Source organism: Zalophus californianus, chromosome 15 (genome assembly GCF_009762305.2).
Source record: "Zalophus californianus isolate mZalCal1 chromosome 15, mZalCal1.pri.v2, whole genome shotgun sequence".
Classification (NCBI taxonomy): Eukaryota; Metazoa; Chordata; class Mammalia; order Carnivora; family Otariidae; genus Zalophus; species Zalophus californianus.
The window spans coordinates 34,138,451-34,164,870 of record NC_045609.1 but is presented as its reverse complement, the minus strand read 5'-3'; the positions used below and the strand labels follow the sequence as shown (position 1 = coordinate 34,164,870).

General features: G+C 37.1%; 1 protein-coding gene and 1 pseudogene across 8 annotated transcripts in view; one reads left to right on the top strand and one right to left on the bottom strand.

The window, feature by feature from the left end:
• Positions 1–26,420, top strand: part of CFAP70 (cilia and flagella associated protein 70) — a 104,011-nt gene that overhangs the window by 7,186 nt on the left and 70,405 nt on the right. For all 8 annotated transcript variants that reach the window (XM_027597207.2, XM_027597205.2, XM_027597204.2 and 5 more), the window contains exons 4-5: positions 21,912–22,010; positions 22,180–22,259. In XM_027597207.2, coding sequence (XP_027453008.2) covers positions 21,912–22,010; positions 22,180–22,259 — 179 coding nt within the window. The remainder of the gene's footprint in view (positions 1–21,911; positions 22,011–22,179; positions 22,260–26,420) is intronic.
• On the bottom strand, positions 17,296–18,156 carry LOC113923924 (annotated as a pseudogene).

Below are 26,420 nucleotides of genomic sequence, written 5' to 3'. Positions count from 1 at the left end.
GGAGGAGACAGAGGAAAGAATCAGTGAATTGAAAGACAGAATAACAGAAATACCCAGTCTGAATAATATAGAGGAAATAGAATGAAAAAAAAATGTGAACAGAGTCTGAGAGGCCTGTGGGACTATGACAAAAGATCTAATAGGGTTATCAGAGTCTCAGAAGGAGAGGAGAAAAGGGTGGGACTGAAAAAATATTCAAAGAAGTAAAGCCTGAAAACTCCCCAAATTTGGCAAGAGACATACACCTAGAGGTTCAAGAAGATAATCAAACTCCCAGTAGGATAAACCCAAAGAAATCCATATTGAGACATCATAATTAAACTTCTGAAAACTGAGGACAACAAAATCTGAAAGCAAAGGAAAACAATTAGAATGACATCAGTTTGTCATCAGAAACCACGGAGGCCCAAAGGGAATGTCATAATATTTTCAAAGTGATAAAAGAACTATCACCCAGAATCCAATACCCAGAGAAAAGATGCGAAGGGAAAATCAAGACATTCTCAGATTAAAGAAAACAAAGTTACCAACAGACCTATCCTGAAAGAATGGCTGAAGGAAGTTCTCTCTAAACAGAACAGAAATGATAAAAGAAAGAACCTTGGAACACCAGGAAGGAAGAAAGAATGTGGTAAGCAAAAACTTGGATAAATAAAGTAAGCTTTCCTTCTCTTTGAGTTTTCTAAATTGTGTTTGACACTTGAAACAAGGTATAACACTGATGCAGTTCTAAAGGTATACTGAGAAAATATTTTAAGCAATTGTAAACAGGAAAGGCAAAGGGACATAAAGGGAGGTAAGGTTTCTGTACTCAAACTACTGAAATGATGACATCTGTAATAGGCTGTAATAAGTAATATATATATATATAATGCAGTACTCAGAGCAATAACTAAAAAATCCTATACAAATAGGTACTCTTAAAAGTATTATAGGTAAATTAAAATGGAATTTTAAAGAATGTTCATGCAATCCACAGGAAAGCAGAAAAAAAGAAAACAAATGAAAGAGAGAAGAAACAACCTCCAGCAGACTTAAGCCCTAATATGTTAATAATTACATTAAATATATCAAGAGACAGAGATGGCAGACCTAACTATATGCTGCCTACAAGAAAATCAAAATATAACCATATAGTCAGGTAAAATGTAAAAGGTTAGAGAAAGATATATATGCACACATTCATCAAAAAGTGGAAGTGACTGTATTAGCATCAGATAAAGTAGGCAAAGAAAATAACCAGAGACAGAGAAATTGATTATGTAATGATAAAAGAGTCAACCCACCAAGAGTACATAGTAATACTAAATATACATACACCAAACAACAGCTGCAAAATATATGAAGCAAAAACTGATTAAACTGAAAGGGTGAATAGACAAATCCACAATTCTAGTTGGGGACATAAACACCCCCCTCTCAATTTGTAGAATAACTAAATAGAAAATCAACAGGGATATAGGAAAACTCAACAGTACCCATCAGCCTACAATATCTAATAAATATTTATTGAACACCCAACAATAGCAGGACATGCATTATTTTCAAAAGCCCTTAGACCACATACCAAAACCACATTCTGGGTCATAAACAACCTCAACACATTTAAGTGAATTAAAATGTATTCTCCGACAACAACAGTATCAAGCTAGAAATCAGTAATAAAGAACAGGAAACTCTGAACACTTGAAAACAAAAAAGACACACTTCCAAATAATCTATGCGTCAAAGAGGAAGTCTCAGGGAAGTAAAAAAATACAGTGAACTGAATGGAAATAAGAATACAAGGTAACAAAGTTTGTGGGACATAGCTAAAGAACTGCTGAGAAAATTTATCACACTAAATGCATACATTAAAATAGAGGAAAAGTCTCAAATCAGTAATCTAAGCTGTCACCTCAAGGATTTAGAAAAAGAAGAGCAAAATCAAACAGAAGGAAGAAAATAAAGATAAAAGCAGAAAGTAATATAATGAAAAACAGTAGGAAAAAAATCAATGAAATGAGTAACATAGCTGGTTACTTAAAAACATCAAAATTGACAAACCTCTGGGAAGACTGGCCAAAAGCGGGGAGTGGGAGGAGAGAAAAGACACCACAAATGATCTATTATTGTCTATTCATATATAATGAATAATCTATTCATTAGAAATGAAATGGGATAATGTCACAGATAGTAGACCTTAAAAGAATAATAAAGAGATGAACAACTCTACATACATAAATTTGACAAGAAAATGGATTAGTATTTTGAAAAACACAAATCATGACTCATCCTATATGAATAAAGTTGCCCTGTAACTGTCAAGGAAATTGAATTTATAATTTGAAATCTCCAGGACCAAAGAGTCTTACTGAAGAATTCTACCAAAAGTTAAAAATAATAACTAACACTTATCCTACACAATCTTCTAGCAAATAGAAGAGGAGGAAACACTTCAATTCATTTTATGATGCTAGTGTTACACATACCAAAATAAGACAAAGACAGTACACAAATGGAAAACTTGAGGCCAGTATCTGTCATGAATACAGACAGAAAAATGCTAACAAAATACTAAAAAATAGACTTGAATAAACAAAAAGAATCATACATCATTATGAAGTGGGATTGATTCCAGGGGTCCAAGTTTGGTTCAGTATTTGAAAATTAATCAATGTATTCTACTATGTTCATAGTCTAAAGAAGAAAAAGTATATGGTCATATTGGTCAAAACAACAAAAGTATTTGACAAAGTTTAACACCAATTCATGATAGAAACTCTCAGAAAAATGCAAGTAGAGGGAACTTCATCAACCTGACAAAGGCTAACATTATATTTAATGGCAAAAGATGGAATGCTTTCCCCGTAAGGTTGAGAACAAATCAAGGTCTGCTCTCACCACTCTTATTTTTTTAATTAAATTAAATTAAATTTAATTTAATTATGTTAGTCACCATACAATACATCATTAGTTTTTGATGTAACAATCCACGATTCATTGTTTTCGTATAACACCCAGTGAGTGCTTCATGCAGTACGTGACCTCCTTAATACCCATTACTGGGCTAACCCATCCCCCAACGCCTCTCTCCTCTAAAACCCTCAGTTTGTTTCTCAGAGTCCATAGTCTCTCATGGTTTGTCTCTCCCTCGATTTCCCCACCTTCATTTTTCCCTTCCTTCTCCTAATGTGCTCCATGCTATTCCTTATGTTCCACAAATAAATGAAACCATATGATAATTGACTTTCTCTACTTGACTTACTTCACTTAGCATAATCTCCTCCAGTCCCATCCATGTTGATGTAAAAGGTGGGTATTCATCCTTTCTGATTGCTCTCACCACTTGTAAACATAGAGATGGAACCACTAGACAGTGCAATAAAGTAAGAAAAGGAAATAAAAGGCATATATATATGAAAGGAAGAAATAAATCTGTCCCTATTTGCAGATGACATGATTGTCTGTAGAAAATATCAAGGAATATGCAAAACTTCCAGAAAGAAAAAGTGAAATCATAGGATGCAAGGTAAATGCACAAAATCATTATATTTCCATATACTAGTGATAAATACATAGGCACTGATACTAAAAATACATCATTTACAATTGCTTTTTAAAATGAAATAGTATAAATTTAACAAAACATATATAGCACTTATGTGCTGGAAACTATACACTGTTGAATGAAATTTTTAAAAATCTTTATAAATGGAGAGACATACTGTACTCATGTACAGGAAGGCTCAACATAGTTAAGATGTCATTTCTCCCCAGACTGATACAAAGATTGAATGTAAATCTTATCAAAATCCCAGAAAGATTTTTTTCTAGATATTGACAAAACTATTCTAAAATGTGTATAGAAAGGCAAAGAAACTAGAAAAGCTAAAACAATTTTGGAAAAGAATAAAATGGGAAGAATCACTATACTTGATTTCATGACATTATATAACTATATTAATCAAAATTGTGTGGTGGTGGTGGAAGGATAGACACATAGATCAATGGAAAAAAATAGAAATAGATCCATCTAAATATGCCTAATGATTTTTTTTAAGATTTTATTCTTAAGTAATCTCTACATCCAACGTGGGGCTCATACTTAAAACTCTGAGATGAATAGTCACACACTCCACCGACTGAGCCAACCAAGCACCCTTGCCTAATGATTTTTGATAAAAGTGCAAAATCAATTCATTGGAGAAGAGGTAGCCTTTTCAACAAATGATGTTAGAGCAATTGAAAACCTGTACGCAAAAAAATGAACCTCGACTTTAGTCTCATACTTATGCAAAAATTAACTCAAAATGGATCACAGATTTAAATGTGAAATGTAAAGCCACAAAGCATTAAGGAAAAAATGAGAAGGACGCCTGGGTGGCTCAGTCGGTTAAGCGTCTGCCTTCGGCTCAGGTCATGATCTCAGGGTCCTGGGATTGAGTCCCACATCGGGCTCCCTGCTCAGCGGGGAGCCTGCTTCTCCCTCTGCCTGCTGCTCCCCCTGCTTGTGCTCTCTCTCTCTGACAAATAAGTGAATACAATTTTTTTTTTAAAGGAAAAAACGTGAAAAACTTCAGAATCTAAGTTTAGGCAAAGAGTTCTTAACACCAAAAGGATGAGCCATAAAAGAAAAAAAACTGACGATTTGACTTCATAAAAATTAAAAACTCTTGCTTTGTGAAAAACCCTGTTGAGAGGGTGAAAAGACAGGCTACACAGTGAGAGAAAATATTTGCAAATCACAATCCGACAAAGCAATAGTATCTAAAATATATAAAGAACTCAAGATTCAACAGTAAAAAATACTCCAGACAATCCAGTTAGAAAATAGGCAAAAGACTTGAAGAGACAGTTTACCAAAGAGAATATACAGATGGCATACAAACATATGAAAAAGTGTTCAACATCATTAGCCATTAGGGAAATGCAAATCAAAACTACAATGAGGTATCACTACACACATATCAGAATGGTTAAAATTAAAAATAGCAAAAATACCAAGTTCCAACAAGGTTGCAAAGAACCTGGATCACTGATACATTCCTGCTAGATATGTCAAATGTCAGAATTTCTGGTGGGAATGTTAAGTGTCAGTCTAGAAAGCAGTATGCAATTTCTTTAAAAACAAAACATGCAAACAACCATATAGAATCCAGCAATTGCACTCCTGAGCCTTTATCCCAGAAAATGAAGACTTATATTCACACAAAAACCAGTATATAGTTTATAGGAGCTTTATAGTCAAAAACAGGAAACAACCCAGATGTCCCTCCATGGGTTAAACAAACATACAGCCATACTATGAAATGCTACTCATCAATAAAAATGAACAAATTACTGGGACACAAACCAATCTCATTGGATCTCCAGAGAATTATGCTGAATGAAAAGGCCAATCTTAAAAGGTACATACTGTAAAAGTACATTTATATAACATTTTTGAAATGACAAAGCATAGAAATGGAGAACAAATTAGTAGTTGCCTGGTGTTAAGAAGGAGGATAGTGGACGTGGCTTTTAAAGGGTAACATGGGATTGCCTGGGTGGCTCAGTCAGTTAAGCATCTGCCTTTGGCTCAGGTCATAATCCCAGGGTCCTGGGATGGAGTCCTGTGTCAGGCTCCCTGCTCAGCAGGGAGTCTGCTTCACCCTCTGCCTCTGCCTACTGCTGTGCCTACTTGTTTTCTCTCTCTGTCAAATAAATAAAATCTTAAAAAAATAAATAAAAATAAAAGGGTAACATGGGTTAAAAGTGTAACCAGAATCCTTGTAGTGATGAAATGATCTGTATCTTGATAGTACCATTGGGAAAAATGGTTACAAGATAGCTTTCTGTATTATTTTTCACAATTGTATGTGAATCTGAAATTATCTCAAAATAAAAAGTTTAATTTGGGACATTCTAAAAGGGGGAAAAAGCATGATAGTGAGAAGAGTTGTGAAACTCAACACCACTGGACTTATAATGATAAAGCATTACTGTCTGCTCAAGACTGAAAGAAAGTACACAAATTAATGAGTCAATGAAAGCCACCCCTCCTCTGCATAGAGCCCACAAATTAGAAACTGTGACGGTAGTGGTGAAAACAGAAAAAAAAAAAAATTCTTTCTGGAAAACATGAGTACTCTCTGCAATATAGTGTCTGTCATCTTCTCCTTGGGTTTTCTTGAGAGAGACTACTTCATGCAGAGAACCTCTTCTTTCCAATTCGTCAAGAGTTAAGCTGTATAAAAGAAAGCTTCCTCTTTGCTAGTGGAAAGTTTGTTAATAGTGTATAAGTCTTCTAAAAAGATGAAAGAGGGCTTCGACCATTTTGTTTTTGAAGGTCTGAGTGTATTAGAAAATGGACACATGCCCAATGGACACAAAATTGTTTAATTATGGAATATGTTAAGATCTATCTTTAATAAAATGGTTCTCTAAGGTGCCTGGGTGGCTCAGTTGGTTGGGTGACTGCCTTCGGCTCAGGTCATGATCCTGGAGTCCTGGGATCAAGTCCCGCAACGGGCTCCCCGCTCAGCAGGAAGCCTGCTTCTCCCTCTCCCGCTCCCCCATCTTGTGCGCATGCTCTCTCTCTCATTCTCTCTCTCAAATAAATACAATCTTTAAAAAAAATGGTTCTCTTAACATAAAAAAGATTAAAAGCAAATGAGTTAAATATTTAACTCAAGAAGCTACTAAAATAACAGAGAACTCCAAAGAATATAGAAAGAAAGAATTAAGAACAAAAGTTAATTAATTAGAAAATAAGCACTAGAAAACTACAGAACAAAACCTGCTTTAAAAGACTAACAGAATAGACAAACTTCTGGCATGATTGAGCCAAAACAAAACAAAACCAAGAAGATAAAACAATGTTGGGGAAAAAATGGGGCTTTACTACAGATAGAGTATACTTTTGAAAATTATAAAAATAATATTTTTGAAGATTCTGGGAAGATAGGAGAGTGGGAAGTACCAGGAATCTGTCTCCCACCTACACAACACTTTCACTACCACATTCTGTTTTGATATAACTATTTTGGAACTCTGGGTCTGTTGAAGGCTTGCAACTTATAGGGGAAGGTTTAGATGGCAAATAGTGATTAATTTTGGTTAATTTCAGATCTAAACACAGTAGCAGCTACTCATTCCCCACCCTTCTAGGTATGTGGCAGGGAGCCATGTATGTGTTCCTCTAGTAGCTTGCACACAGTTTGCTGGAGCCAGGATGAGCTAAAACGACCTTGTCCTTCAAATATTGTGGATCTGTGCCCTGATTGCTGATTGCTGCTTCTGATCACAGAGGTGCAGACAAAGAGGCTATAAGGTGTTGTTGCACCTCCCTCCATCCCGTTGTTGTAAGACCCTTCCTCTCCTGTTGAAACTACCAAAGTATTTAAAGGGCAGCATCCTTTTCCCCTCTTACCTTTTTTCATTAGCAATTAACAATTAGGACACTTAAAAACAACTGCGAATAAGGGGAAAACTAGAAAGTGACCATGCATGCCCAGGGAAAGGCTCAGAGGAGACTGAAAGGACCTTAATTTTACACCTCAGGCTGACCCTCAGCACAGAGACAGCCTACAACAATGACAAATAAAAATAAAAAAAACAAAAAGCAGTAAACTCTGGGAAGGGGTAGAATCTGATTTCCAGACTTACCCATTATTAGATTCAAATATCCAGTGTTCAATAAAAAAAATCATAAGGCATACAAAGAAACATGACAGTATAGCCCATTCAAATTAAAAAAAAATCACAAGAAACAAGTGTTGGTGAGGATGTGGAGAAGATTCTTCCTCAGGCACTGTTAGTGGGAATGCAAACTGGTGCAGCCACTGTGGAAAACAGTATGGAGGCTCCTCAAAACATTAAAAATAGAATTATTATATGATCCAGTAATTCCCTATTGGACATTTACCCAAAGAATATGAAAACACTAATCTAAAAGTTATATGCACCCCAATGTTTATTGCAGCATTATTTACAATAGCTAAATATGGAAGCAACCCAAGTGTCCATCAATAGAGGAATGGATAAAGAAAATGTGGTATATATATACAATGGAATATTACTCAACCATAAAAAAGAATGAAATTTTGCCATTTGCAACAACATGGATGGATCTAGAGGATATAATGTTAAGTGAAACAACAGAGAGAGAGAAATACCATATGATCTCACTCATATGGATTTTAAGAAATAAAAAAAGAGAAAAACCAAAAAACAGACTCTTAACTATAGAAAACAAACTAGTGGTTACCAGAGAGAAGTGGGTGGGAAGATGGGTGAAACAGGTGAAGGGGATTAAAAGTACACTTATGATGAGCACTGAGTAATGTATAGAATTGTTGTATCACTATATTGTACACCTGAAACTAATATAACAGTGTATGTTAATTATACTGGAATTAAAAATAAGTAAACAAATAAAATTTTAAAAAACAACATTTCAAATCAACAATCTAACTATACCACATAAGGAACTAGAAAAAGAAGAACAAAACTCCAAAACCCACAGAAGAAAGGAAATAATAAAAACTAGAGCAGAAGTAGGCAAAATACAGAATAAAAAACAACACAGAAAATCAATGAAACCAAAAGTCAGGTTTTTAAAAAAGATTTATTTATTCTAGGGAGAGAGAGAGAGTGCACATGAGTGGGGGGAAGGGGCAGAGGGAGAGGGAGAATCCCCAAGCAGACTGCCCACTGAATGGCGAGCCTGACATGGGGCTGGATCCCAGCACCCTACGATCATGACCTGAACTGAAATCAAAGAGTTAGATGCTTAATTGACTGAGCCACCCAGGTGCCCCCAAAAGTCAGTTTTTTGAAAAGATCAACAAAATTCACAAACCTCTAGCTAGACGGACTAAGAAAAAATAGAGAAGACTCATATAACTAAAGGTAGAAATTAAAGTGGGGATATTACTACCAATTATACAGAAATTGAAAGTATAAGTGAGTACTATGAAAAATTATTCAACAAATGGAATAACCTAGTTGAAATGGACAAATTCCTAGGGACACAAAACTACCAGATTAAAGCACAAAGAAAGAAAATCTTAATAGAACTATAACTATCTAGGAGATTAAATCAGTGATTTAAAAAAAATCTCTCAAAGAAAAGTCCTGGGCCTGATAATTCTACCAAATTTTGAAGAACTAATATCAATACTACTGAAACTTTCCGCCAAAAAAATGAAGAGGAGAGAATATTCCTAACTCATTCTATGAGGCCAGCATTACCCTGAACACTAAAGCCAGACAAGGACACTATAAGAAAACTACAAACCAGTATCTCTTATGAACATTGATGAACAAGTACTCAACAAAGTACTAGCAAACCAAGTTGAGCAGCATAGGAAAAGGATTATGCACCTTGACCAGGGGAATTTATTCTTGGAATGCAAGGATGGCTCAACATACAACTCCATCTATCTAATAAATCAAATCAACAGAATGAAAACCCCCCACATAATATCTCAGTTGATAGAGAAAAAGCTTTTGACAAAATTCAACACAATTTCATGAAATAAACACTCACCAAAGTAGGAATAGAGGGAAACTACCTCAAAATGATAAAAGCCATATATAAAATGTTCTCAATGAACATTATACTCGATGGTGAAAGACTGAAAATATCCCAAGATCAGGAACAAGGCAAGGATTCCTGCTTTCACTTCTTTTCAAAATAATATTAAAAGTTCTAGCCAGAGCAATTAGGTAAGAAAAAGAAATAAAAGACATCCAAATGGAAAGGAAAAAATAAAATGATCTCTGTTGCAGATTATATGATCAGTTTTATATATGATTATATGTAGAAAACCTTAAAGATCACACACACACACACACACACACACACACACACACACACACACACACACACACACCAGAATAAATGATATAAATGATTTTGGTAAAGCAGCAGGATATGGGGTGCCTGAGTGGCTCAGTCAGTTTCGCATCTGACTTCATTTTGGCTCAGGTCATGATCTCAGGGTCGTGAGATCGAGCCCCGTGTCAGGCTCCATGCCCACAGAGAGTCTGCTTGGGTTTTCTCTCCCTTGGCCCTTCCCCTCCGCTCTCCAAATGAATGAATGGAAGAATGAATGAATGAATAATAAATAAATCTTTTTTTTTTAAATGCAGGATACAAATTCAGTAAATATCAGTTGCATTTCTATATACTAACCGTGAACAACAAAAAGTAAGTTATAAATCAATTCCATCAAAAGGAATAAAATACCTAAGAATTAACTTTTTTAAAAATGGATCAGTTATTTAATTAGGTTCTTTTTTTTTATGTTATGTTAGTCATCATACATTACATCATTAATTTTTGATGAAGTGTTCCATGATTCATTGTTTGCATATAACACCCAGTGCCCATTCAATACGTGCCCTCCTTAATACCCATCACTGGCCTAACCCATCCCCCCCACCCGGCTCCCCTCTAAAACCCTCAGTTTGTTTCTCAGAGTCCATAGTCTCTCATGGTTCGTCTCCCACTCCAATTTCCCCCCCTTCATTTTTCCATTCCTACTATCTTCTTTTTTTTTTTTTAAACATATAATGTATTATTTGTTTCAGAGGTACAGGTCTGTGATTCATCAGTCTTAAACAATTCACAGTGCTCACCATAGCACATACCTTCCCCAATGTCCATCACCCAGCCACCCCATCCCGCCCACCCCCCACCACTCCAGCAACCCTCAATTTGTTTCCTGAGATTAAGAATTCCTCATATCAGTGAGATCATATGATAATTGTCTTTCTCTGATTGACTTATTTCGCTTAGCATAATACCCTTTAGTTCCATCCACATCACTGCAAATGGGAAGATTTCTTTTCTGATGGCTGCATAATATTCCATTGTATATATATACAACATCTTCTTTATCCATTCATCTGCTGATGGATATCTAGGCTCTTTCCATAGTTTGGCTATTGTGGACAGTGCTGCTATAAACATTGGGGTGCAGGTGCCCCTTCAGATCACTACATTTGTATGTTTGGGGTAAATACCCAGTAGCGCAATTGCTGGGTCATAGGGTAACTCTATTTTCAACTTTTTGAGGAACCTCCATACTGTTTTCCAGAGTGGCCGCACCAGCTTGCATTCCGACCAACAGTGTAGGAGGGTTCCCCTTTCTCTGCATCCTAACCAAAATCTGTTGTTTCCTGACTTGTTAATTTTAGCCATTCTGACGGGTGTGAGGTGGTATCTCATTGAGGTTTTGATTCGTATTTCCCTGATGCTGAGTGATGTTGAGTACTTTTTCATATGTCTGTTGGCCATTTGGATATCTTCTTTGCAGAAATGTCTGTTCATGTCTTCTGCCCGTTTCTTGATTGTATTGTTCGTTCTCTAGGTGTTGAGTTTGATAAGTTCTTTATAGATTTTGGATACTAGCCCTTTATCTGATATGTCATTTGCAAATATCTTCTCCCATTCTGTCGGTTGTCTCTTGGTTTTGTTGACTGTTTCCTTTGCTGTGCAAAAGCTTTTTATCTTGATGAAGTCCCAATAGTTCATTTTTGCCCTTGCTTCCCTTGCCTTTGGCAATGTTTCTAGGAAGAAGTTGCTGTGGCTGAGGTCGAAGAGGTTGCTGCCTGTGTTCTCCTTTAGGATTTTGATGGATTCCTGTCTCACATTTAGGTTTTTCATCCGTTTTGAGTCTATTTTTTGTGTGTGGTGTAAGGAAGTGGTCCAATTTCATTCTTCTGATTGTGGCTGTCCAATTTTACCACCACCATTTGTTGAAGAGACTGTCTTTTTTCCATTGGATGTTCTTTCCTGCTTTGTCAAAGATTAGTTGACCATAGAGTTGAGGGTCCATTTCTGGGCTCTCTATTCTGTTCCATTGATCTATGTGTCTGTTTTTGTGCCAGTACCATACTGTCTTGATGATGACAGCTTTGTAATAGAGCTGGAAGTCCGGAATTGTGATGCCACCAGCTTTGCTTTTCTTTTTCAACATTCCTCTGGCTATTTGGGGTCTTTTCTGGTTCCACACAAATTTGAGGATTATTTGTTCCCTTTCTTTGAAAAAAGTTGATGGTATTTTGATAGGGATTGCATTAAATGTGTAGATTGCTCTGGGTAGCATTGACATTTTCACAATATTTGTTCTTCCAGTCCATGAGCATGGAACGTTTTTCCATTTCTTTGTGTCTTCCTCAATTTCTTTCATGAGTATTCTATAGTTTTCTGAGTACAGATTCTTTGTCTCTTTGGTTAGATGTATTCCTAGGTATCTTATGGTATTGGGTGCAATTGTAAATGGGATTGACTCCTTAATTTCTCTTTCTTCTGTCTTGTTGTTGGTGTATAGAAATGCCACTGACTTCTGTGCATTGATTTTATATCCTGACACTTTACTGAATTCCTGTAGGAGTTCCAGCAGTTTTGGGGTGGAGTCTTTTGGGTTTTCCACATGAAGTATCATATCATCTACAAAGAGTGAGAGTTTGACTTCTTCTTTGCCAATTCGGATGCCTTTTCTTTTTGTTGTCTGATTGCTGAGGCTAGAACTTCTCCTGCTGTGTTGAATAGCAGTGGAGATAGTGGACATCCCTGCCGTGTTCCCGACCTTAGGGGGAAAGCTCTCAGTTTTTCCCCATTCTCATCTTTTTCATAGATGGCTTTTATGATATAGAGGTATGTACCCTCTATCCCTACACTCTGAAGAGTTTTAATCAAGAAAGAATGTTGTACTTTGTCAAATGCTTTTTCTGCATCTATTGAGAGGATCATATGGTTCTTGTTCTTTCTTTTATTAATGTATTGTATCACATTGATTGATTTGCGGTTGTTAAACCAACCTTGCAGCCCAGGAATAAATCCCACTTGGTCGTGGTGAATAATCCTTTTAATGTACTGTTGGATCCTATTGGCTAGTATTTTGGTGAGAATTTTTACATCCATGTTCATCAGGGATATTGGTCTGTAATTCTCCTTTTTGGTGGGGTCTTTGTCGGGTTTTGGGATCAAGGTAGTGCTGGCCTCATAAAATGAGTTTGGAAGGTTTTCTTCCATTTCTATTTTTTGGAACAGTTTCAGAAGAATAGGTATTAATTCTTCTTTAAATGTTTGGTAGAATTCCCCTGGGAAGCCATCTGGCCCTAGGCTCTTAATTGTTGGGAAATTTTTTATTACTGCTTCGATTTCCTTACTTGTCATGGGTCTGTTCCGGTTTTCTATTTCTTCCTGGTTCAGTTTTGGTAGTTTATACATCTCTAGGAATGCATCCATTTCTTCCAGATTATCTAATTTGCTGGCATAGAGTTGCTCATAATATGTTCTTATAATTGTTTATATTTCTTTGGTGTTGGTTGTGATCCCTCCTCTTTCATTCATGATTTTATTTATTTGGGTCATTTCTCTTTTCTTTTTGATAAGTCTGGGCAGGGGTTTATCAATCTTGTTAATTCTTTCAAAGAACCAGCTCCTAGTTTCGTTGATCTGTTCTACTGTTCTTTTGGTTTCTATTTCATTGATTTCTGCTCTGATCTTTATTATTTCTCTTCTCCTGCTGGGTTTAGACTTTACTTGCTGTTCTTTCTCCAGCTCCTTTAGGTGTAGGGTTGGTTGTGTATTTGAGACCTTTCTTGTTTCTTGAGAAAGGCTTGTATTGCTATATCCTTTCCTCTTAGGACTGCCTTTGCTGCATCCCAAAGATTTTGAACAGTTTATGTGTTTTCATTTTCATTTGTTTCCATGAATTTTTGAATTCTTCTTTAATTTCCTGATTGACCCACTCATTCTTTAGTAGGATGTTCTTTAGCCTCCATGTATTTGAGTTCTTTCCGACCTTCCTCTTGTGATTGAGTTCTAGTTTCAAAGCATTGTGGGCTGAAAATATGCAGGGAGTGATCCCAATCTTTGGTACCGGTTGAGACCTGATTTGTGACCTAGGATGTGATCTATTCTGGAGAATGTTCCATGGGCACTAGAGAAGAATGTGTATTCTGTTGCTTTGGGATGGAATGTTCTGAATATATCTGTGAAGTCCATTTGGTCCAGTCTGTCATTTAAAGTCTTTATATCCTTGTTGATCTTTTGTTTAGATGATTTGTCCATTTCAGTGAGGGGGGTGTTAAAGTCTCCCCCTATTATTGTATTGTTGTCAATGTGTTCCTTTGCTTTTGTTATTAATTGGCTTATATAATTGGCTGCTCCCATGTCAGGGGCATAGATATTTACAATTATTAGAAATTCTTGTTGGATAGACCCTTTAAGTATGATATAGTGTCCTTCCTCATCTCTTATTATAGTCTTTTGGTTTAAAATCTAATTTGTCTGATATAGGGATTGCCACCCCAGCTTTCTTTTGGTGTCCATTAGCATAATAAGTGGTTTTCCACCCCCTCACTTTCAATCTGGAGGTGTCTTTGGGTCTAAAATGAGTCTCTTGCAGACAGCATATCGATGGGTCTTGTTTTTTTATCCAATCTGATACCCTGTGTCTTTTGATTGGGGCATTTAGCCCATTTACAGTCAGGGTAACTATTGAAAGATATAAATTTAGTGCCATTGTATTGCCTGTAAGGTGACTGTTACTGTATATTGTCTGTGTTCCTTTCTGGTATGTTACTTTTAGGCTCTCTCTTTGCTTAGAGGAACCCTTTCAATATTTCTTGTAGGGCTGGTTTCATGTTTGCAAATTCCTTTAGTTTTTGTTTGTCCTGGAAGCTTTTTATCTCTCCTTCTATTTTCAACAACAGCCTAGCTGGATATAGTATTCTTGGCTGCATATTTTTCTCATTTAGTGCTCTGAATATATCATGCCAGTCCTTTCTGGCCTGCCAGGTCTCTGTGGATAGGTCTGTTGCCAATCTAATGTTTCTGCCATTGTGGGTTACAGATCTCTTGTCTTGAGCTGCTTTCAGGATTTTCTCTTTGTCTCTGAAACTCGTAAGTTTTACTGTTAGATGTCGGGGTGTTGACCTATTTTTATTGGTTTTGAGGGGGGTTCTCTGTGCCACCTGGATTTTGATGCCTGTTTCCTTCCCCAAATTAGGGAGGTTCTCTGCTATAATTTGCTCCAGTATACCTTCTGCCCCTCTCTCTCTTCTTCTTCTGGGATCCCAATTATTGTAATATTATTTCATCTTATGGTATCACTTATCTCTCGAATTCTCCCCTTGTGATCTAGTAGTTGTTTATCTCTCTGTTTCTCAGCTTCTTTAGTCTCCATCATTTGGTCTTTTAGATCACTAATTCTCTCTTCTGCCTAATTTATCCTAGCAGTTAGAGCCTCCATTTTTTATTGCACCTCATTAGTAGCCTTTTTGATTTCGACTTGGTTAGATTTTAGTTCTTTTATTTCTCCAGAAAGGGATTCTCTAGTAGCTTCCATGCTTTTTTCATGCCCAGCTAGTATCTTTATAATCATCATTCTGAACTCTAGTTCCAACATCTTATTAATGTCCCTGTTGATTAGGTCGCTGGCAGTCAGTACTGCCTCTTGTTCTTTTTTTTTTTTTTTTTGAGGTGAGTTTTTCCGTCTTGTCTTCTTGTCCAGAGAAGAATAGATGAATGAGAGAACAAAATGCTAACAGGGTAACAATGACCCCAGAAAAATATACACTAAAGAAATCAGAAGAGACCCGAAATCGGGTGGGGGGGCGGGTGGAGAAAGAAAAAAAAAAGAATATGATCAAATATGATCAGGCTGGTGAATAGATCAGTGCTGCACACTAGATTTTGGGCATATTTTCGTCTGTTAGAAGAAACTGCCTCCCGAAATTTAAAGAAAGAAAAACTTATATATGTAAAAAATAAGGTAAGTACAGTGAAGGGATGGAATATGACTGTAAAGATGAAAATTATGAAAGATTTTATAAAAGGAATTGGTAAGAAGTTGGTTGAGAAAAGGAAGAAGAGAAATTAAAAAAAGAACAAAAAAATTGGGGGGAGAGAATGTGATCAGGCAGGAGACTAGAACAAAGCCATACACTAGAGATTTAGGGTATATTTTGGTCTGTTAGAAGAAACTGTATCCCAAAATTTTAAAGAGAGAACAACTTATATATATACCAAAGATAAGGTTAACTACAGCAAAGGGATAGAATATGACACTAAAAATGAAAAATAAAAAAGATTTTTAAAAAAGGGATTGATAAGATGTTGGGTGAAAAAGGGAAAAAGAAAAATTCAAAAAAAAATAGAAAAGGAAAAAAATAAAGAAAATTTAAAGAATTTGAAAGATTAAAGAATCATGGGGAAAAAAAGCCATGAATACTATGAAATTCTAGGGGAATACTAGTGCTGGAGTTCTGCCGTTCTCATTGATCTGTAAACTTGGTCTTGGCTGGCTGTTCTTGCCGATCTTCTGGGGGAGGGGCCTGTTGCAGTGATTCTCAAATGTCTTTGCCCGAGGCCGAATTGCCCCCGCCCCCCATTGCCAGTGGCCGGGCTAAGTAATCTGGTTGGGTTTGCTCTCGGGAGCTTTTGTTCCCTGCAAGCTTTCCATACAGCTTTGGAGGATGAGAAAGAAAATGGAGGCCTCCCAATCTCTGGTCCCGGAGGAGCCGAGAAGTTGGGGCCCCACTCCTGAGTCAGCCCCCAGAGAAAAGCAGTCAATCACTCCTCTCTCCCTGGTCTCCGGTCGCACTCCGTGCTCACCCGGCCTGAGACCAAGCATTTCTATCTCTGGCACATGACCCTGTGTGGAGTCTCCAAACCCAGCAGATTCCTGCAGTGCTCCTGCACTGCTCCTCCCGGGGAGGAAGGGGAGTCTCCCCGGATCTGCCGCTTGTTGGGTCCCTGCTGGAAGAGGAGTGGCCTGACTGTGCTACAGATCATGGTTTATGGCAACCCTGAGCTGAGAGCCCACTCCTTGGCTCCGTCTCTGCAGCTGGCTTCCCTGCTTCAATACCTGGGAACTCTGCTGTGCTCAGGCACCCCTAGCCTTTTTGTGACCCCCATGGTCCTGAGACCACACTGTCCCAGTGAGGATTCCACCCCCAGCTTAGCCACTGGAGCGACGTCCCTCAGCGGAGCAGACTTCTAAAAGTTCTGATTTTGTGCTCTGTGGCTCTATCACTTGCCAGAAGCGGCCGACAGAGGCCCCCTCCCCTGCCATCTATCCTCCCGAATATCACCTCAGGTTCACTTCTCTGCATGTCCTACCTTCCAGAAAGTGGTCACTTTTCTGTTCAGAGTTGCTTCTATTCTTTTCTTTGATCTCCTGTTGAGTTTACAGGTGTTCAGAATGATTTGATACCTATCTAGCTGATTTCCTGAGACCAGATGAAATTTAGGTCTCTTACTCTTCTGCCATCTTTCTCCTCCCCCTAATTAGGTTCTTTGTAAGAAATTTAGAACACCAATTTGTGAGGGTAAACTCCATTTGTGAGAGAAAACATAGAGCAGAGGTAGCCCTGAAGCTGTGAAACAGCTTTGATTTTTGGCAGAATTTGCAAGTCCATAGCTTTCTGATCAACCTTGCTCTGCTCTGTAATCTTGTATTTCTCTTTCTTGGTGTCAAAGATCTCACCTTCCTCGTGTCTGGGCTTATGCCGCTTCTTCTTGAAGTAAGCATCAGTGAGATGTATGGGGATTTTCACACTGCTGATAACAATTTTGGTAGAAGTGGCAATGACGAATTTCTGGTGTGTTCTACACAGAGGAACTTGATTGAGGGACGTCAGTCTGGTCACAAGTAGCAAGCCACTGCTCAGTTGCTTCAGGAAAACTACCCTCTTGCCTCTGTGGCACCCAGTGAGGATGATCAAAATTGTCCCAGGAGTGATGTTAGCTCACAGTTTTCTCACATGCTGACTCAAAGGTTTTTTGCCATGGCTTAACAGGTTTCCAGGCACATCTTCAGTAGGATAATACCTAGGCATTTTGTGAAGCTCAACCACTCAGGTACCACCATTCTTGTCACCACCAACTGGTTTTTTGAGAGTAGCAAAAACCTTCTTCTTTCTCTTTTCAACCCTGGATTTAGCTGCCAAATACTTCCTCTTGTACATGGCCTTTCTGGAATACATAGCCAATGGGAAATATCTGCCAATTCCTCTAACTAGGACAGGGTTTCAGCTGCAGTGGGGCTTCCCCTTCTTTGGCATTTTAGCCTTGGGGTTACCCTTCTTAGTCTTGCCACCAGCATCAGCCTTCTTGGCTTCCAGTTTCTTCTTCTTAGTATCCGGCTTCTCAGCTTTTTCACCCACCATCTTGCAAGATGGGAAAGAGCTCTAAGAATTAACTTAACCAAGAAGATGAAAGACTTGTACAATGAAAACTACAAAACATTGCTGAAGGAAATTAAAGATATACAAATAAATTGACACACATCCCATATTCATGGTTTGGAAAAGTTAATATTGTTAAAATGTCAATACTACCCAAAGTGATTTACAGATTCAATGCAATCCCTATCAAAGTCCCAATGATTTTTTTTTGCAGAAATAGAAAAATCCATCCTAAAATTCATATGGAATCCAAGAAACTCCCAAATAGCCAAAAGGAGCTTGAAAAAGAGCAAAGTTGGAGGTCTCACACTTACTGTTTTCAGAACTTACTACAAAACTAGAGCAATCAAAAAAGTATGGTATTATCAGAAAGAGACATATATAACAATGGAACAGAATAGAGAGCCCAGAAATAACCCCTCACACAAATGGTCAAATGATTTTTGACAAGGGTGCCTAGCCCATTTAATGAGGAAAGGACAGTCTTTTCAACAATAGGTGCTAGGAAAACTGGATACCCATATAAAGAAGAATGAACTTGGACCATTACCTAACACCATATATGAAAATTAACTCAGGATGGATTAAGGACCTAAATGCAAGACTGGAAAGGATAAAACTCCTAGAAGAATATGAAGGACAAAGCTTCATGATATTAGATTTGGCAATGATTTCTTGGATACGATACTAAACTGTGGAAGGAGCTGAGATGCCCTTCAACAGATGAATGGATAAAGAAGATGCGGTGCATATATACAATGGAATATTACTCAGCCATCAGAAAGGATGAATACCCACCATTTGCATCGACGTGGATGGAACTGGAGGGGATTATGCTAAGTGAAATAAGTCAAGCAGAGAAAGACAATTATCATATGGTTTCACTTATTTGTGGAACATAAGGAATAGCATGGAAGACATTAGGAGAAGGAAAGGAAATCAGAGGAGGAGACGAACCGTGAGAGACTATGAACTATGGGAAACAATCTGAGGGTTTCAGAGGGGAGGGGGGTGGGGGAATGGGTTAGCCCAGTGATGGGTATTAAGGAGGGCATGTATTGCATGGAGCATTGTGTATTAAATGTAAACAATGAATCATGGAACACTACATCAAAAACTAATGATGTACTGTATGGCGACTAACATAACATAATAATAAAAAAAGGATACTAAAGGCACAGGTAACAAAAGAAAGAGCAAAATTAGGGACACCTGGGTGGCTCGGTTGGGCAACCAATTCTTGGTTTCGGTTTGGGTATTGATCTTGGCCTCAAGGGATCAAGCCCCCTGTTGGGCTCTGCACTTGGCTTGGAGTCTGCCTGAGATTCTACACCCCTCTGTCGCCCCCCACCCCTGCTCACACTCACTCTTTCTAAAATAAATAAATAAATAAATAAATAAATAAATAAATAAATAAATAAAATTTTAAAAAGAGAGAGGGAGAAATTGGACTTAATGAAAATTTAAATATCTTGTGTATCAAAAGACCTATATATGAGTAAAAAAGCAGCTCACAGAATGGCAGAAAAATATTTGCAAGACCTATATATGAGTAAAAAAGCAGCTCACAGAATGGCAGAAAAATATTTGCAAATCATATATCTGATAAGGAATTAGTATTCAGAATATAACAACAAAAACCAACCTAATTCAAAAATTGGCAAAGGACTTGAATAGACATTTCTCCAAACATCTACAAATGGCCAATGAGCACATGAAAAAGTATGCAACATCACTAATCATTAGAGAAATGCAAACCAAAACTATGATGAGATATCACCTCATACATATTAGAAAGGTTTCTATCAAAAAAACAGAAAACAACAGTTGGCAAGGATGTGGACAAATCGGAATCTGTATGCACTTTTGGTAGGAATGTAGAATGGTATAGTCACTGTGGAAGCTGGTCATTCCTCAAAAAATTAAAAATAGAATTATATGATCCAGCAACTTTACTTATGGGAATATATCCAAAATAATTGAAAGCAGGGTTTCAAAGAAATATTTGTGCACTGATGTTCATAGAAGCATTAATTCACAAAAGGTAAAATGTGGAAGGAATCTACATGTCTGTCAACAGAATGGATAGGTAAACCGTGGCATGTATATACAATTGAATATTATTCAGCCTTAAGAAAGAAAGTCTGACATACATATGCTACAACATGAATGAATTGTGAGTTCAATATACTAACTGAAATAAGCCAGTCACAAAAACACAAATGCTGTATGAGGTACATAATCAAATACATAGGGACAGAAAGGATCCTGGTGGTTGCCGGGGTCGGGGGGAGAATGGGAATTATTGTTTAATCGATATAGAGTTCAATTTTAGAAGATGAAAAGAGTTATGGAAATGGATGGTGGTGATGATTACACCAAAAATGTGAATGTGTTTAATACCATTGAGTAGGATGGTAAATTTAATATGCATGTTACCACAATAAAAAAAAGACATTAAAAAAAGAGCATTTTATAATTACTTTTTGAAAACAAAGATCACAGAGTTTGATAACATACCACATAGGCATGTATGTTATCAAATTGTATTATCTTTGCCAAAAATACTGAAGATGAACCTAAGTTTACAGGAAACAAGAACTGAGAAACAAACACCATGGCGGGGTCGGGGAGAGACACATCCAGAAAATGAGACAGTCTAGAAAACAACTGGGTCTGATGTCTTTAACAAATCAGTGTCATAGAAAAAAATGTATGTGGGAGAAAAGCCTGTTCTAAGTGAAAAGAAATGTAAGAAATATGAGAACCAGATGTTCTCATCCAAAGAGAGCACATGTTGGTCATTGGATCCTAGTTTGAACAAACAAGCTACAAAATAAATTTTGGGATAATTAAGAAATATTAAATGTAGACTAGGCATTAGATGAATTAAGGAATTACACTTAATTTTATTATTATACACTTGCTAGATTGATAAAGTTATTGTGATTATATAGGAAAATGCCATATTTTGAATTTGTATACTTTAGTATTTAGGGGTAAAATGTCATAATGTCTGTAATTTACTTGAAAGTATTTCAGCAAACAAAAATAGATGAAGCAAATATGACAGCATGTTAACTATTGTTAAATCCAGGTGATGGCTATATAGATATTCACTCAGTATACCAATCTCTCTACTTTTTTGTGTATTTCAAGTTGTTCATAACAAATTTTAAGCACATACACTGAGTAATGCTGCAGTGAGAAACCTGGTACATACCTTGCATGCTCTGTAAATCACTCTAAGGTCTCCTAAATCCTAGGCAAAATGGGAAAGATCAAGAACATTATTTTAATGTTATATTACCTCCCTCCAGTTCTTTAATTATTTTAATGCAGATTATGACTTTCTAGTCATTCCTGAAATTGATTGAAGAGGATCATGACCAGTGATTTCTTATACATGAAATAGAATACAAAATGTTTAAGGGTTTTCAGTTAGTAAGTATGAATATTATGTGGAACTTTGTTTTAATCATATACATCAGTTACTTTTATACATATGTGTGTACATGATTATGATGTAAAGTCTATTTTTTACTATAACATGTATGCAAAAATTTAACAGGTCACTGAGGTGGTTCAGTATTTTCCACCAGAAGTCACTAATAATGGTGCCTTCTCAAGTTTCAAGTTAATTTCTCTTAAATTTCTTTGATAATGCTTTGTTTGCTGCACCATGGTTATCTGATGGATGACCCAAACATACTCTTATTTTGTTTTGATTTTTCTAGTAACTATGACTGAAGTTTTACCAAAGGAAAAGAAACAGAAAGATGAGAAGACTTCAATTCTTGGTCAAGCTGTGGTGGACCTTCTTCCTTTACTGGAAGGTCAGATGTGTGCTTTGCTCAAAAGCAGATATAGGAAAGTTCATAAAATTTAGCTCCAGAGAAGTGCAAAAATCAACCTCAGTGAATTTGAGGGATTTGATAAAAAGATGAGCACATTTATCTCTGCCTAACCCTTCCTTCTATGGTTTGATTTGCTTTCTTTTTGCAGGAGAGAGTTCATTTGAAACGATGGTCCCCTTGCACCCTGTGCCAGGCTCGCCTTTAGAACCTGTTCGGTCAGGTGTAAAGGTAATCAGAGTTCTAAAGCTCCATTTTCAGCCTGCCGTTCAGTCTACCAAATCTGATTGTTATAAAGATTTGATTAAGTTGAGTCCAGTTCATCAGGTGTATTCTTTTCACAAGCACACAGAATGCTAAGTTCTGGGAAACAAAGATAAATAAATCAGAGTCCTACTTTAGGAGTCCATAATCTACACGTCATGGGTCATAATCAGTGTGATTAAATAATGGAGTGGGGCATGTGGGCACAGTGTAGTTATTGATTACTTTGCCCAGGGGTACACATAGAGAAAGCTTAACCAAGGAAATGTCCTGATGGATTAAATTGAATAACACGTGAATGCACCGACCACACTTTCTGGCATATTAAGCCTGAATTGGTAGGCCGTGCTAGTCTGGTTTGTCTTCTGGGCTGTGTTTTCCATTCTTCCTGGGGATCAGTATCTTCTTGGGTCTTTACTTTTGCCACTCTGGTGCAAGTGTACTCACTTTCAGCAGATACCACAGCTTTCTTCTGTTTTGCAAAAGTGAAAGAGAGAGAAGGGCCCAAATGACCCAACTATTCCGAATGCAGTTCCCTAATTAACCACTGCTGTGGGTCCCTTCCTGCTTCTTGTTGATTTTGACCTTGGAGCTGCCATAGTCTACTCCTGTATCTGCTGTGGTCCTCTCTCTGTCTTATTTTAGGCTGTGGTTGTTTTCTTCTAGGTTGTTTGGTTTTTTGTTTTAAGATCTGATTTAATTTGCTTTCTCTCTTTCTAGGATTCCTATAAATATGTAGTCCACTGATAGCATTTCTTATTTTCCAGGGATGTTATAGCATTATTCTTTTATTGGAGGTAAAGGTATAATTTAGTATCTTTCTGTAATTCCATGTGACTTGTGCTAGAAAGAGGTATATATCTGAGCTCAGTCTGCCTTCATTGGTCCAGTCTCCCTGCTTATATACTTATATGTACTTATGTTGATTTTCCTTACATATCTTTAGAAGAAAAATTAGTCAAATGGATTATTAGTCCTTAGGATGTTTGTTCATAGTATTTCTGTGTTTACTTGTTTTACACATGCAATGAAAAGAATATATCACATTTAATTTCCATTCACTTGAGAATTCTCACTAATTTTATATTTAAGCATCTACACTGGTTATTCTCAAGACTCAAAGAGTAAAATGACATAAACCTGTCCTTAGAAAAGAGTTTCCAATTCATCTTCAAGTATTTCCTGTTTTGATTGAGTGATACAAATTAGATAACTTCGGGACATTTTACTTATCTTTCCAGGGACGTACTGATCAGAGGTGTCACATTCTTTAATGCCTCTGTTTCTTAAAATCTTCTTCCCTTTGGTGTTCTCACTTCCAGCTCACTGACTGTACCTTCTCAGGTTCCTGCACCAGACCTCTTTCTTCTGCCCATGTCTTATGTGTGAAGGTTCTAACCTTGGCCACCTTTTCTTCTTAGTCTGTGTTCATATTCCTGGGTTGCAGGGGGGAGATTATTCATTATTTAACAGTCACCAGTATGAGTGCTTCTTTGGACCCTAAATACAACCAATCCCAAATCTGCCTTTCAGCAAATCCAGCCTTTTATATCTCCTAAATGCCTCTGGACTCTTCTCTTCTTAGCTTTATTCCTACTCTTTATTGCCTTATAACCTCTCATTGGAACATTACAAGTAGCCTTATAACTGCCCTTACCTCCCTCCAGTTCCACCTTCTCACTCTTGTCGGGTGACTTACAAGTAAATAGGATCACATCACATCCCCTGTTCAGTACTATGTAGTTCATGGATTCCCCTACTGCTTACTTGTTAAGGTCCAGATTCCTTAGCAGGCATGCAACAGCTTTTATAATAGGAACCTGCCACTTGTTCAATATAATCTCCCAGACTCCCCTTCTTATGCTTTATATTCTAAAATCCTGAACTACTTACACCTGAACAAAATACACCATGCTGTTTCAATCCTCTTTTACATAAACTCTTCTTTTAGTTCAGAATTATTTTCTTTCCTTTCTCTGCTTATCTAAATTGCAAACTTTCATTAATTCATTTTGTAGAAGTCAATGGAGGCATCACCATCTCTCCTCCTCACCCCAATAATTAATTATTCACTTCCTCTTTTGTACTCCTTGACTAGGGCATTTTATACAGGTCTCTATTATAGGATTTATCATAAATCATGGAATTACAATATGAATCCCATAATAAAAGGGGCCATGTCTCCTTTATCATTATATTCCTAGTGCTGCGGTAAAGTGTCTGGCATATAATTAGCAACCAATACACATTTTATTTAATTTATTTTTTATATGGAATGCTTCATGAATTTGTGTGTCATCCTTGTGTGGGAGACATGCTAATCTTTGTATTTTTCTAACCAACATACATTTTAAAGCTTCTTTCTATTGTATCCTGTGTGAAAATGTTAGATACATACATATATATCTCTATCTATACCTATATCTGTATATATATGGGTGTATACATATATATTTGAAAAAATATTTTCTTGGGGCTCTTGGGTGGCTCAGTCTGTTAAGCGTCTGCCTTTGGCTTGGGTCATGATTGTAGGGTCCTGGGATGGAGACCCACATGGGGCTCCCTGCTCAGCGGAAAGCCTGCTTCTCTCCCTCTGCTGCTCCCCCTGCTTGTGTGCTTGCTCCCTCTCTCTGTCAAATAAATAAATAAAATCTTTAAAAAAAAAGAAAAAAATATTTTCTTATGAAAAAGCACATTTCCCACCCTCCATGCCTGTCAGCCCATGGACTTGTCAATGTGCTGATGGGCCAACTTCAGGGCCACATGGGGGCCAGTCTGTGATGTACTTTAAGGGGTTTCAGGAAGGGGCCTCCCCTGCCTGCACTTAACCCCATGGTTTGAGGGTCCTGGGAGCTGACATTTGTATCGCATTTGTGAAGCTCAGGTGTCTCAAGTCTGGGCCGTGCCAGGCAAGGAGAAAAATTAAAGAAGGTTTTTCCAGAAAAAAAAAAATAAATAAAAATAAAAGCACATTTGCCAAATCAGAATTTCTTTTTTTTCCCCCAAGGTCATTACAAAGTTCTTTTTTAAAAAAATATTTTTATTTTTTTAAAAGATTTTATTTATTCATGTGAGACACAGAGATACAGAGAGAGCATGAGCAGGGGGAGAGGCAGAGGGAGAGAGAGAAGAGGTTCCCCACTGAGCCAGGAACCTGATATGGGGCTTGATCCCAGGACCCTGGGATCATGACTTGAGCTGAAGGCAGACACCTAACCATCTGAGCCACCTAGGTGCCCCTTTTTTGTTTTTTGAAATTACATTTCAACTTTACTTTTTAAGATTTACCTAGTAGAGTGATGTTCTACATTTTGTTAATACAAATAACATATCCACATATGATATGTACATCTCATGAACTAGCAGGCTATCTGAACACCATTTACAACATTGTTTCTGAGAATTTCTATTGGAGACATAACTTGGAAATTTCTCATTGTAGAATATGTAATTCTTTTTTTCCTTAAGGATTATTTTAGAGAGAGATAGAGCATGCATGTGTGCAAGCAGGGGGAGGAGCAGAGGGAGAGGGAAAGAGAGAATCTCAAGCAGACTTCCCACTGAGTGTGGAGCCCAAAGTGGGGCTTGATCTCAGGACACTGAGATCATGATCTGAGCAGAAACCCAGAGTCAGACACTCAACTGACTGAGCCACCCAGGCGCCCCAGTAGAATGTGTAATTCTTTAACAATAATATTAATTATTCTTATTAATGTTGATTTCTAAGAAAATAAAAATGAACAAATTATTTTTCTCCTCTCTAATTAAAATATGAGCTGTCTTGATAGCCCTACTTGGGTACATCACTAACATCAAATCCTTGGTAGCTCTTCTAAAAAACTCATTTTTCAAGCTTGTTCATGCTGTCAAGAAATACTTTTGCATCTGTGAAAAATGGAAATAAAGAATATGATTTTCAAATATTTAGTAAAAAAACCTTAAAATTTTATTTATTTATTTATTTATTTTAGATTTTACTTAAATTCAAGTTGTTAACATATAGTGTATTATAGTTTCAGGGGTAGAATTTAATGATTCATCAGTTGCATGTAATACCCAGTGTTCATTACATCAAGTGCCCTCCTTAATGCCCATCACCCGTTACCCCATTCCCCCACCCACCTCCCC